At 41.9% G+C, this 13,297-nt stretch overlaps 1 protein-coding gene across 4 annotated transcripts in view; it reads left to right on the forward strand.

Moving 5' to 3' along the window:
• Positions 1 to 860: 860 nt before the first annotated feature.
• LOC106566910 (signal peptide, CUB and EGF-like domain-containing protein 3) overlaps positions 861 to 13,297 on the forward strand; it is a 101,785-nt gene continuing 89,348 nt past the window's right edge. For 2 of the 4 annotated variants that reach the window (XM_014135494.2, XM_014135495.2), the window contains exon 1: positions 861 to 1,327. In XM_014135494.2, coding sequence (XP_013990969.1) covers positions 1,222 to 1,327 — 106 coding nt within the window. In that variant the 5' untranslated portion in view covers positions 861 to 1,221. The remainder of the gene's footprint in view (positions 1,328 to 13,297) is intronic. The other 2 variants (XM_014135496.2, XM_014135497.2) reach the window with 1 other exon arrangement.

Genomic DNA, 13,297 nt, shown 5'->3' on the forward strand with positions numbered 1-13,297 from the left:
ATAGCACGTTTTCTTCTAAGATTGTACACATGAGTATAGCAATAGGCACATCCAGACAGTGGTGCAGACAAATTGGACAGGGTACAAACTCATTTCAAAAAGGGGTATGTATAGGCTTGAATAATAATATCTAGATCAAGAAGGTCATGATAATAGCGATAATGTTACACCAGACTTGTGGGGGCACAAAGATATGGATAAGATGTGACAATTAAACTGAATTTTCTAAAGGCTATTGCTCAATAGCATGGTGTTTGCAAAGCAGTGCGCTATGATTGTTCTCTGGATCTCTTAGCATGTGATTGGCTCATGGCTTTTTCTTTGGAGCTTGTGTTGGATTGACAGCCTACAACAACTACATTAAACTATTAGATGTCATCAAATCAAATTCTGATGACTGCTGGAGAAAATAATAGTTCCGAATAATTGACTTGGCAAAAAGGATGATACTTTAGTAGACCTATGAGAGCCAATCATGGGAGACGGTGCAAGCGCAGTGGCTACAAGTCGCTATAACGAACTACTACTGTACAGTGGCTACAACCTGTGCAATGTGAATGGAGTGCTACAGTATCAAATGCACTCCTTTATTTGTAAATCACTGTATCTCTCTCTTGGACGTTTAGAGTATTTTTCCCTCGCACAACGCTCATTTCCCTTGTCAATGAATGAGAAAAGTGGCCTACTTGATGGTGGTGGTGTGGCGCGCAGTCCATTGTTTGCACATGGTCCCCGAGTCTGACCTCTCAACCACGGAAGCCGTCTCCATGGCAACCCCCGACTACGGTCCAACCAGCAGCTGATTGTAAATTCCTGCAGAATAAGAAATCCTTGCAAGTAGTTGGAGAAAGAGAGAGAGCGCGTGAGGGAGAGCAGGAGCAATGCGCGGATCGTAATCTCTCCTCCCCCTTCTCCTCTCCGCTCCGCTCCATCTCTCTCAACCCTCTCTCTCTCGCTCTCTCTTATATTGAAATTGGCCAGGGTAGAACATGATCACAGAACACCGCTTCAGTATTGCTGCACATTGTCGGGCATTTCGCAAAACCCGATCACTTGAAACAGAATAAGCAGACATAAAGGAAAGGACTTCAAAGTCCCACATTATATTTTTAAAGGTGGACCAACACTTAAAAAAAAGACCGTCCGTTTGCGCGTGTTGAGCGTTGCAACCTAGCTAGGTGTTTAATAACTATAACAGTCTAACTACAGTATCAAGTAGCTATGCATATGCACGTTATAATGCGCGCGAGCATTGGATTAGTCGGTTTCTGTCTGGTCGCCTTTGTCCAACAGCCAGCTCGCGCTTCAGGAAGCAAATCCACTCAAGGTACGTTTTCCCATCAAAATACCTTTATTCCTTCAAGCTTTATTTTTCTGGAGCGTAGTAGCCTAACCCTAGCCTATGCTATGGTGATTTAGTGCAGATATCACTACCTCAATTTGCAGTGCATGGTGAATATGTATGCTAATACCTGACCAATTTCTAATTAAATTGCAAATTAGTTAGCCGTTAAAGATTACACACGCACACAGACACACACTAATAACTTCAACATAAAAAAAACAAGTATGACTCATTAATCCTACTGAAAATGATATGAAGGTTATGATTTAAAAGAAGAGGCACACTGGTGAAGAACATTTAAAACTATTTTAGTAGGCTATTGCAAAAAAAAGTGTTCTAAGTATTCTAAGTTCTACCTAGGAAATTCCACTCTGTTTAAATATTGTTTTTGCACTGGCATTTGTCAATGCTGTTACAGAGATATAAAGTATTCTGGGAATTTCACCAACTACAGTACTCAATTATTCTCACATTGCATGCCCAGACTATATTTGTCTCACCACAATGGTTAAGCTACTGCTGCACTTTTCTGAGACTTTGGCACAACATTGTCAAATTAACCTGTTTTATAGGTCTGATTTAAAACTGTTAATAAATGTTAAAATCCCCCTGACACTCCTATTCTCTAACTGGTGACACTTCAAACCGCAACAACAACAACAGTGTGAACAGAACAGGTTTGTTGTGAACTTCATGAGCAGAGGAGTGGTTAATGAAAGAAAGACCATCGGGAGGTATTTGACACTACCAGGGCAAGTATTTGACACTACTCTGTAACACTCACATGGAGCGATCGGGCTCTCTCTCAAAGCCTCCACTGAGCTAGGCTACAGTACTGCACCCAGTTTGGTTCCATGACTTGCCTTCTCTTTCTGATTTATCACACACTGTGCCTGAAGAGTTTAAGGTGATACAACTCTAAATCCGCATCGAGTGTTCAGACTCCAAATATGACGATGGTTATCAGAATTAGGGCATTGAAAGCCAATGAAAATGCATGCATGATGCATGTCATTAGACAACATTTTACTTGCAGTAATAAAAGTAATCCATTCACACAATAAAAGGACTGAAATATGTTGCTGCCTGGGTGCCGTTTTCTTATCCATGTACTATTTCCCCTATTCTGCCTGTTTCTTGAAAAAATTAAAATAATAATAAGGACAATAAGTTTACGTGTCAATCTGTAGCAACATTTTGTTACGTTACATCCTTATTCTAAAATTTATTAAATACAACTTTTTCCTCTTCAATCTACACACAATACCCCATCATGACGAAACTAAAACAGGTTTAGATGTTTTTTTTTAATGTATTACAAATAAAAAAAGAAATACCTTATTTACATTAGTATTCAGACCCTTTGCCAAGAGAATCGAAATTGAGCTCAGGTGCATCCTGTTTCCATTGATCATCCTTGAGATGTTTCTACAACTTGATTGGAGTCCACCTGTGGTAAATCCAATTGATTGGACATTATTTGGAAAGGCACACACCTGTCTATATAACGTCCCACAGTTGACAGTGCATGTCAGAGAAAAAACCAAGCCATGAGGTCGAAGGAATTATCCATAGAGCGCCAAAACAGGATTGTGTCAAGGCACAGGTCTGGGGAAGTGTACCAAAAAAATTATGCAGCATTGAAGGTCCCCAAGAACACAGTGGCCTCCATCATTTTTAAAGTTTGGAACCACCAAGACTCTTCCTCGAGCTGGCCGCCCAGCCAAACTGAGCAATCGGGGGAGGAGGTCCTTGGTCAGGGAGGTGACCAAGAACACAATGGTCACTCTGACAGAGCTCCAGAGTTCCTCTGTGGAGATGGGAGAACCTTCCAGAAGGACAACCATCTCTGCAGCACTCCACCAATCAAGTCTTTATGGTAGAGTGGCCGTAAGAAAGCCATTCCGCAGTAAAAGGCACATGACAGCCCGCTTGGAGTTTGCCAAAAGACACGAAAAGGACTCTCAGACCATGGGAAACAAGATTCTCTGGTCTGATGAAACCAAGATTGAACTATTTGGTCTGAATGCCAAGTGTCACATCTGGAGGAAACCTGGCACCATCCCTATGGTGAAGCATGGTTGTGGCAGCAACATGCAGTGGGGATGTTCTTCAGCAGTAGGGACTGGAACAATAGTCAGTATCGAGGGAAAGATGAACGGAGCAAAGTACAGAGAGATCCTTGATGAAAACCTGCTCCAGACCGCTCAGGACCTAAAGGTTCACCTTCCAAAAGGACAATGACACTAAGCACACAGCCAAGACAACGCATGAGTGGCTTCGGGACAAGCCAGAGCCCAACATCTCTGGAGAGACCTGAAAATAGCTGTGCAGCGACGCTCCCCATCCAACCTGACAGAGCTTGAGAGGATCTGCAGAGAAGAATTGGAGAAACTCCCCAAATACAAGTGTGCTAAGCTTGTAGCGTCATACCCAAGAAGATTCGAGGCTGTAATCGTTGTTAAAGGTGCTTCAACAAAGCACTGAGTAAAGGGTCTGAATACTTATGTAAATATGATATTTCCGTTTTTTATTTTTGATACATTTGCAAACATTTCTAAAAACCTGTTTTTGCTTTGTCATTATGGGGTATTGTATGTAGATTGATGAGGAAAAAAAACAATTGAATCCATTTTAGAATAAAGCTGTAACATAATAAAATGTGGAAAAAGTCAAGGGGTCTGAACACTTTCCGAATGCACTGTATATATGCAAGGGACAGAGCACAGCACAGTGTGTGTGGGCAAGCCTCAGCAGTTTTGATTGTTTTTGGTGATGTTTCACACGCAGAGAGACACAAAAAGACATCCCTCAGCCTATAGGCAAGGAGTGAAGGGGGAGGGGGGAGGGGGAGTGACTATTTTGCATCCTGGGTGGTCTGCCCCCACTTGTGGGAAAGCCCAATATTTACATTTTGCAATTAGAACGACTTTTTTCTCACTTAATTTTCCACAACATCGATTACACACTCCCTTATCTTGTGGAATGTTACCAGAACAGTGTTGTCACTAAGTAATGGCATACACCTGTTTGTAGCCTAGGTGACAAGCAGCACCACCATCATAGCCTGGCATTGGTTCTAGAAATGCGCAGGTCGAAATGTGTTAGTATAGTATGTGCCAAACTAACCATGGCCTGATAATGATCATGTGTTGTTCATGTTCATGGACATATCTTTTTGATGGACCCTGGTTGTTGAGAGTAATATTTAATGCAGTGGACTGAAAAATAAAAATGCAGTAATGAGAATGGACTCTGTGAAAACAGAAATCTTAAAACTGTGAAGATAGTCTAAGAATAATGTGCAGTTAGTAATATTTTAATATTATGGCTTTTTATCTTTAGACATTTAGAAGAGAGAGTGAGAGAGAGAGAGATGCTGATCAAAAATAAGCACAATTTGTCAGCTCAATATTTATTTAACACAGATGTTGGCGACAAGCCTCTTTGTCCTTCATCAATGTCAGCTTAATTACAGGTCTGCCTTCAGGCCAGGCCATCAATCGTTATCTCATCTAAAAAGAGAAATGGAACAAAGGAGTGATGCGGAGGATGTGGTGAAGAAGAGGTAGAAAAAGAGGGAGATGAAGAAGGGAAATTGGATAGATTAGAGGGGCAGGCTGAGAGCGAGAGAGAGAAAGAAAAAAAAAGGGAAAGAGTGAAGGGCCTTGGACGACAAGGCTAATCACTGAGCCTTTGAGCTGAGCTCAAGTCGAAAGCTCCTGGCTAGCTAATACAGTGCCAAGGCAACTGTTGGTGAGGTTCTGACATGCTGTGGTGCGGTGCAGAGCGGGGACTTTGTTGGTTGTAACCTCTGCTGGTGTAATCTGGGGGTCTCTCTGGCAGGCAGGGGCAGCAGCCCTCAGCCGTGAGCCCTGGGTCTGGCCACAATGTGGGAACCAACCAGCCCTAGCCTGGAGGGAACGACTCAGCAAAATGAGGCCCGAGGGAGGGAGGCCTACCTAGAAGTGGTGTGTCTTCCACAAAGAAGGGGATGGAAGGAAGGCCAGAGTCCCCCCCCCACCTTTTATTTTTCTCGCTCCTCTTCTTTGTTTGCTTTGTCTTCTTTTTCTTTCCTTTATACTTAATGAAGTAGCCATGTCTTTTTCAACCGTCTGTCATAGGCTATGTCTGTGTGTGTTAAAGGCATCCACAAACTCTTGTAAATCGGGATCCTATTCCTCACTTTGTTATCCTCTGGTTTAAAATATTTAAACCTGTCCATTCCTCATACATTCGCTGTTGTGGAAGATCAAGATGTTGATAGGTTTGCTTTGCTTTTTGTCAGCAAAGGTTGCAGGCATTTACCTGTGAAAGTCAAAGCTGTACAATTAATGAAGATGTTAAATACCGACATCTCTTGTGATCTATTAGTAATGGTTCCTGGTAACCACATTTGAAGCCACATGAAAAGATCTGCAAACATATTTTCTTCCTGCTCATCTTTCTGAGCTTAGACCACCCTAAGAACACCACAGAAGAAGAATGTAACTCTTGTGGAGACAGCATTCTGTTCTCTGTGAATGTGATCATCGTGGACCATGGTTTCTCACCACTTCCCTAAGTGACAACACTTCGACACACTTTTCTCATCACGTTCACTCTGTTAGGTGCTGTTTCTGTGCTTCATGCATTGCACTAGACAGCAGTGGTATTTGTTGTGTTATTACATTACTGTTATCTACTCACAGGGTGAATATGTGCCTTAAATCATACTGATGCAAAAGTTCCTTTCTGTTTGCCAACTCAGGGGTTTTGGCATATGGATTTGACACACAGAACACTTTGTCTTTATTATTTACTCAATATAGCTCCAGGTCACATGGTTGAATTGAGGTTGAATAGATGTTCTCTTGAGATACTGTCCTTTTCTTCTTGTTAATCTATACATCACCGTGCCTGTGGAAGTCTGTCAGGGTCATTGATCTTCATGAGTGTAGAGCAGACAAACAATTAAGCCGTGCTTTCCCACCCAGAGAATGGATACTCCGATACAATCTTCCTGAGAAGTGGTGCTCCAATACCACTGTACATGTTGTTACAGAGCAGTTGTGTGAAAGGAGGGAGATCATAATCTTTGCAGTGCAGTTAAGTAGTTGAAACCATTGATGACAGTTCCGTCCAAGACAAATATACTTAATGAATAGTGAAAATAGCTTTGATCTTTAAGGTGGTGAGGTTAAGACAAGCATAGACCTGATACTAGTTTAGTTTGCATTTTGATATACTGTATTTACCCACTAAGTGTATTTACAGGAAATTGTGCTTTCCCCACTTGACTGCCTTTTACAGTATTGTGCCTGATGTATAGTAATGAGAAAGTTTTCAGTATTCAGAGGTGTAGATTGGCCTATTTATTCTTAATGAATAAGTGAAGAGGTATGCATGCAACTAATTGAACACAATCTTATATTGAGTGATTCCATATGAAACCAGGAAGGATTGTTGACATATATTTAACAGCTGTATCTAAAAGCATAATTGAGAAATAATTAATCACAATTGGCATATTTATGACATTTTGGCCTTACCCAGGGCTCCTTTAAGAGTCCTAAATGTTTCAAATGTAGGTGCTACAAAGCTAAAATTGGTGCCATATGAAGCTTCACCATATGCTGTGTAATATGAGTAGAATTTTAATAAAAAATTATGATAATAATAAATACATGTATGAATATTGATTTAAAAAAAATAATAATATTGAAAAACGTACTTTTTTGATTTATGAAATTGATCATAATATACTCTACGGGCATATCAAAGTTCCAGATTTAGATTGTTGCTTTGTAGCACCGACAGATGAAACGTTATGGAGTCTTAAAGGAGTCCTGGGTAAATGACCTAAATAAGCCAAATTTGATATATTATTTCTCAATTATACTTTTAGATTCAAATATATGTCAACAATCCTTCCTCCAAAGGAATGTGAAAATCCCCCAAATCATGGTATTTTTTGTCCTGTTTTCATATGGAATCAATTTTCTATGTTTATTGCCTATTGTGTTATTGTTTATAAGTTGCTGTTTGACAGAGGTTCTAAAGGGGTATACTGTAGTCAGAGCATGGTAGAGATCCACATAGTCAGCCAGTTATCATGCATGCATGTTTACAGCCATGTGTAAAAGCTGGGATGTCTGGTACAGGCCATGACCCAGAGCAGTTCAGTAGCCCCAGCACTGGTCAATCACTCACTTTCATCCTGGCTACTGGAATTTAAAACCAATACATTTTATTTTGCCAACAGTGTGTCAAAGATTCAGAGTCAGGCCAAGGAAAATACTTTAAGGCATCCCTATTCTTTCTCTGTAACGGACCCACTCTTGGTTACTAAAGAGTTCATGTCCGAAGCGTTTGTGGCAAATGAATAGATCTGGCCTGGGTGGTGGATCTGGCCTGGGTGGTGGGTCTGGCCTGGGTAGTGGGTCTGCCTAGGTGGTGGGTCTGGCCTGGGTAGTGGGTCTGGCCTGGGTAGTGGGTCTGGCCTGGGTGGTGGGTCTGGCCTGGGTAGTGGGTCTGGCCTGGGTAGTGGGTCTGGCCTGGGTGGTGGGTCTGGCCTGGGTAGTGGGTCTGGCCTGGGTAGTGGGTCTGGCCTGGGTAGTGGGTCTGGCCTGGGTGGTGGGTCTGGCCTGGGTAGTGGGTCTGGCCTGGGTGGTGGGTCTGGCCTGGGTGATGGGGAGTTTTATTAGTCTGATCCTCATGGTAAAATATTTTGTTGTTGAGTTCAAGAATAACACAGGCTCTGTTTGCTTGAAGGTGTTTGTTACACTATAGATTGTTTAAAAAAAACGTATTGGGGTAGCCAGAGAAAACGGTTTTCCATTTGACAGTGCTGTCAGACACGGGTTGAATTATACTGCAGAATATGGTGCTCTGAAAAATAAATATATATCTGAAGTTATTTAACTTTAATTTTTGAAAAGCCTTCTGGAGTCGATTTGGGGGTTTGACTGAAGTAGTGGAATTTCTGGCTCCTGCCTTAGTAACTAAGCATTGTTTTGACATGTCCGATTGAGTCTGCAGGTTTGGGTCGTCATGGGGCATTCAGAACCTGCCTATGGCTGCAGACATCATACGTACCTGCTGAGTGCACAGGGGAAGCAATCAGTATTTTTTTTTTTTACACGCCTCTTAAAAATTCTGTCATGGCACCTTTTCTTCTCCCCTGGAGCAGAGAAACCTCTATATCAGCACCCAGCAGATAAACCCCGCAGTGACCAGCGTTCCAGCACTCGTAGTCTCAATTAGATGTTCTTAATGCTGACAGAGGAGGTAGCTTCCACATGGACAGGATAGGAGGAGTGAATCTCCTCTTGAAACAGACTGAAATCTTGGACCAATGATGTCTCACTCTCAGAAAACCTACATGATATTTTACCTTTCCCTTCCTACACACATAGACAAACACATGAAAACACCAACATTAACTGACAAGATTACACACAACACATACATGAAGACACACGAGTCCAAACAATGAGGCCAGACTCAGGCTGTTCCTCCGCACGCTTCCTGACTGAGACCCCTAGCTCTTAGAAGCCCATTTATTTATTGGGCCGTAATGTAAACAGTGTGCTCCAAATGAGGCATGTAATACATTTCCTTTGCACTTTGGTGGGACGTCTGATAGCTCTCTCTCTCTCTCTCTCTCTCTCTCTCTCTCTCTCTCTCTCTCTCTCTCACCCTCTCTCTATCACCCTCTCTCTCTCTCTCTCTTTATTTCTCTATCTCTCTGTACCCTTTGTTCTCTGTGCGGATGCGGAGGCGCTGCGTCCCCATTGGTTAGTGGGAGGATAAAGAGCAGAGTTGATGGTACACTGAACCCGAGCCACTCTACAACTCCCTCTCAAAGTGCTGAGAGCTCCAGCATGGACAGGGGAGAGCTTCCAAGGCACTGGAGGGCCGGCCTGTCCATCCCCAGTTAGGAGCCGACAGCTGGGGCTGCTCTCAGATCATTAATCCCACCATTTGTTTTTCTGTTCCATGACTCACTGATTGGCAATGGTGTGATCCAGGACCAGAAGTAAGTGTCTGCTCTGTGGGATTGTCTGCTTTAGTTCTCTGTTCTCTCCACTGCTGAGGCTCAACATGGTTTGAGTGGAGAGGAGTGGAGAGGAGAGGAGAGCCTAGCTGCCATTGTCCCAGACCGTTCCTCCTCCTCCTCCTCCTCACACCACTCCCTCTTGAGACCCCTTTGGCCTGGCCTAATAATGCAACTGCGCCTCTTTTTGAGTTTTGGGGTCAGTGAGGGACGTCTATAGACTGGTCTGTGATGGTCAGTGTTGTTGGAGGGGGGTTGGGGGGCCAGAAAGAGCCTTGTTTACAGACTGCTTGTGTTTACATTCCTTGAGGCTAGAGCCAGCTTTGGGGACTGCTGTAAATGAAAGGAAATGCTCTTATTCTGCTTAGTAATGGAAAAACCCAACACATCAAGGAATGTTTTGAACAAAAAAAACTCATTTATTTGGTGCAGTACATGGGCTTTAGCTGAAGCTTTTTGGGGCTGAAATGACCGGGGTGATGTCACTGATGAAACAGATACTCCTTGGTGAGTAATGCTGAGCGATTAACCAACATTTCTTTTTTGGGGAGGTTATCAAACAACTAATTGACCAATGTCGGTTCAATTACTTTAATGTTTTTTTTTGTGTGACCCCAACGCTGTTTATCTAGAGAGAAATCAAATCATTCACGGGAGAAATCAACTCAAGAACTATGTGGGACGCTGTGCTGAAGGGAGTTGTAGTTTTCATTAAGCAAATATTCAACCCAGTTCAGTGCAGAAACGTTATAATTCCTCTCTCTAGCAAAGAGGGATACACTTTTAAGCCTGCTACGTAAGGTTAGATACACACAGACCGCGTGAGAGAGGAATGTACACAACACAATGTCGAGATAGAGGGATAGAGACAGTTTGTGAAAGTATGCCTTATCTTCTTTGAATAACTAGTAAAAGGATTTCGTCAGACAGCTCTGCAGCTAGGCTAGTTAAATAGGATGACTAAAGAGAGAGCAGTATGGGAAGTACAGAGATAACGTTGTCTGGCTGTTTGACTGCTACTACCTGAGCAGAGATGATATGATAACCTTAAGGAATTAAAAATAATAAAGTCATCATATAAAAACTAAGTAATATACACATCTGAAATATTTGATTATTTCATAGTAATGTTAATCCAATGTGGACCTGACAGAGACAATGGAATATTTTCAATATTTTGGTAGTTGAATGTTCACTATTTTTGGCTTTGGAATTTCCATTAAAAATGGCAAAAATTATTTTTATGCTATTATTTCATAATGCTTTTAATTTTTTTTTTTATGATTGAAACCAAAATTGAAAACCGTGCTTTAAAAAAATATATATAACCAAAACCAAACCGACCTAGAAAAGCACTAATCGCTCAGGACAATTGGTGAGAGGAGTCATAGGAAAAGCTGTGATCTTCTCAAATTGAGGATGATTGTAGAAAGGTATCCCAGAATGTTAACACTTGATATACACTGAGTGTACAAAACATTAGAAACACCTACTCTTTCCATGACATAGACTGGCCAGGTGAAAGCTATGATCTCTTATTGATGTCACCTGTTAAATCCACTTCAGTCAGTATAGATGAAGGGGAGGAGACAGGTTAAAGAAGGATTTTTGAGCCTTTAGACAATTGATAGATGGATTGTGTGTGTGCTATTCAGAGGGTGAATGGGCATGACGACGATTTAAGTGCCTTTGAACGGGGTATGGGGGTAGGTGCCAGGCGTACCAGTTTGAGTGTGTCAAGAACTGTAACACTGCTGGGTTTATCACGCTAAACAGTTTCCCATGTGTATAAAAAATGGTCCACCACCCAAAGGACATCCAGGCAACTTGACACAATTCTGGGAAGCATTGGAGTCAACATGGGCCAGCATCCTTGTGGAACGCTTTCGACACCTTGTAGAGTCCATGCCCCAACGAATTGAGACTGTTCTGAGGCCAAAAGGGGGTGCAACTCAATATTAGGAAGGTGTTTCTAATGTTTTGCACACTCAGTGTATAAAACCTATAACTACAAGTCTAAATGTGATAACATGCTCTTTGTTTGACTCCTATCCGGTAAGAGCATAATCTTGTTAGGAGGTGCCAGACGTTGCACTACCAGACGTTAGGAGGTGCCAGACGTTTGGAAACCAATATCTTACCCATACTACTCTAAGATTGCCATTTTTCTATTTACCTTTTATTTTATCCTTAGTAGTTTGAAGTGTGTTTGAGTTCTAATAGGATGAGCCGAATGGACTGCCTCCCATTGCAATTCTGTTCTTGTGAAACAGAGATATCTAATGAATGTAACATGTCAAAATGAACTCTTGTTCCTTATAGTGTTTGTCTCTAATGACACTCTTATGATGCCATTAGAACAAGTATTTCACTCCTCTGCTATTACCTCCTTGAGCTGTATATTTCAGATAAGAACTGCCATGCTCGTACTGCATCTCACTCACACACAGAGAGCCATTCACTTTATGCCTAATAGTTTCACAGGAAGCAGCTAAAAATATCGGACTAACACTTCTGCTGTAATTGCTATGTTTCCCTCTTTATAGTAGGTGCTGTATCTTGCTAAAGCAGCCGCCAATGAATGTAATTGCTGTGTGCACAGGGGAGAGTGTCATGTCATTTAGCTCTAGCTGTATAAATAATAAGGTATATAACAGCACTAAGTACCACCCTCCTCCTATATACAATGAAATGTTATAGAGCTAGAGGCCAAGAAAACATGAAGAGTTTGTAAATTGAGGACATATGCCACAATCAAAGAAACGGTGCTTAAACCTCGTGAATGAATTACTTGTATCCTTCAAAAAGTTGGATGCATTGTTATCATGTATGCAAATTTCTAGGAAATATGTATGCGATATTTTTTACTTTTTTTATTTCACCTTTATTTAACCAGGTAGGCTAGTTGAGAACAAGTTCTCATTTACAACTGCGACCTGGCCAAGAAAAAGCAAAGCAGTGCTACACAAACAACAACACAGAGTTACACATGGAATAAACAAGCGTACAGTCAATAACACAATAGAAAAAAGAAAGTGTGCAAATGGCATGAGGAGTTAAGGCAATAAATAGGCCATAGTAGCGAAGTAATTACAATTTAGTAAATTAACACTGGAGTGATAGATGTGCAGATGATGATGTGCAAATAGAAATACTGGTGTGCAAAAGAGCAGCAAAGTAAATAAAAACAATATGGGGATGAGGTAGGTAGATTGGATGGGCTATTTACAGATGGGCTATGTACAGCTGCAGCGATCGGTTAGCTGCTCAGATAGCTGATGTTTAAAGTTAGTGAGGGAAATATAAGTCTCCAGCTTCAGCGATTTTTGCAATTTGTTCCAGTCATTGGCAGTAGAGAACAGGAAGGAAAGGCGGCCAAAGGTGGTGTTGGCTTTGGTGATGACCAGTGAGATATACCTGCTGGAGCGCGTGCTACGGGTGGGTGTTGTAATTGTGACCAGTGAGCTGAGATAAGGCAGAGCTTTACCTAGCAAAAACGTATAGATGACCTGGAACCAGTGGGTCTGGCGACGAATATGTAGCGAGGGCCAGCTGACGAGAGCATACAGGTCGCAGTGGTGGGTGGTATATGGGGCTTTGGTGACAAAACGGATGGCACTGTGATAGACTGCATCCAGTTTACAGAGTAGAGGGTTGGAGGCTATTTTGTAGATGACATCGCCAAAGTCGAGGATCGGTAGGATAGTCAGTTTTACGAGGGTATGTTTGGCGGTGTGAGTGTAGGAGGCTTTGTTGCGAAATAGGAAGCCGATTCTAGATTTAATTTTGGATTGGAGATGTTTAATATGAGTCTGGAAGGAGAGTTTACAGACTAGCCAGACACCTAGGTATTTGTAGTTGTCCACATATTCTAGGTCAGAACCGTCCAGAGTAGTGATGCTAGTCGGGCTGGC

Source organism: Salmo salar, chromosome ssa13, assembly GCF_905237065.1.
Source record: "Salmo salar chromosome ssa13, Ssal_v3.1, whole genome shotgun sequence".
Classification (NCBI taxonomy): domain Eukaryota; kingdom Metazoa; phylum Chordata; class Actinopteri; order Salmoniformes; family Salmonidae; genus Salmo; species Salmo salar.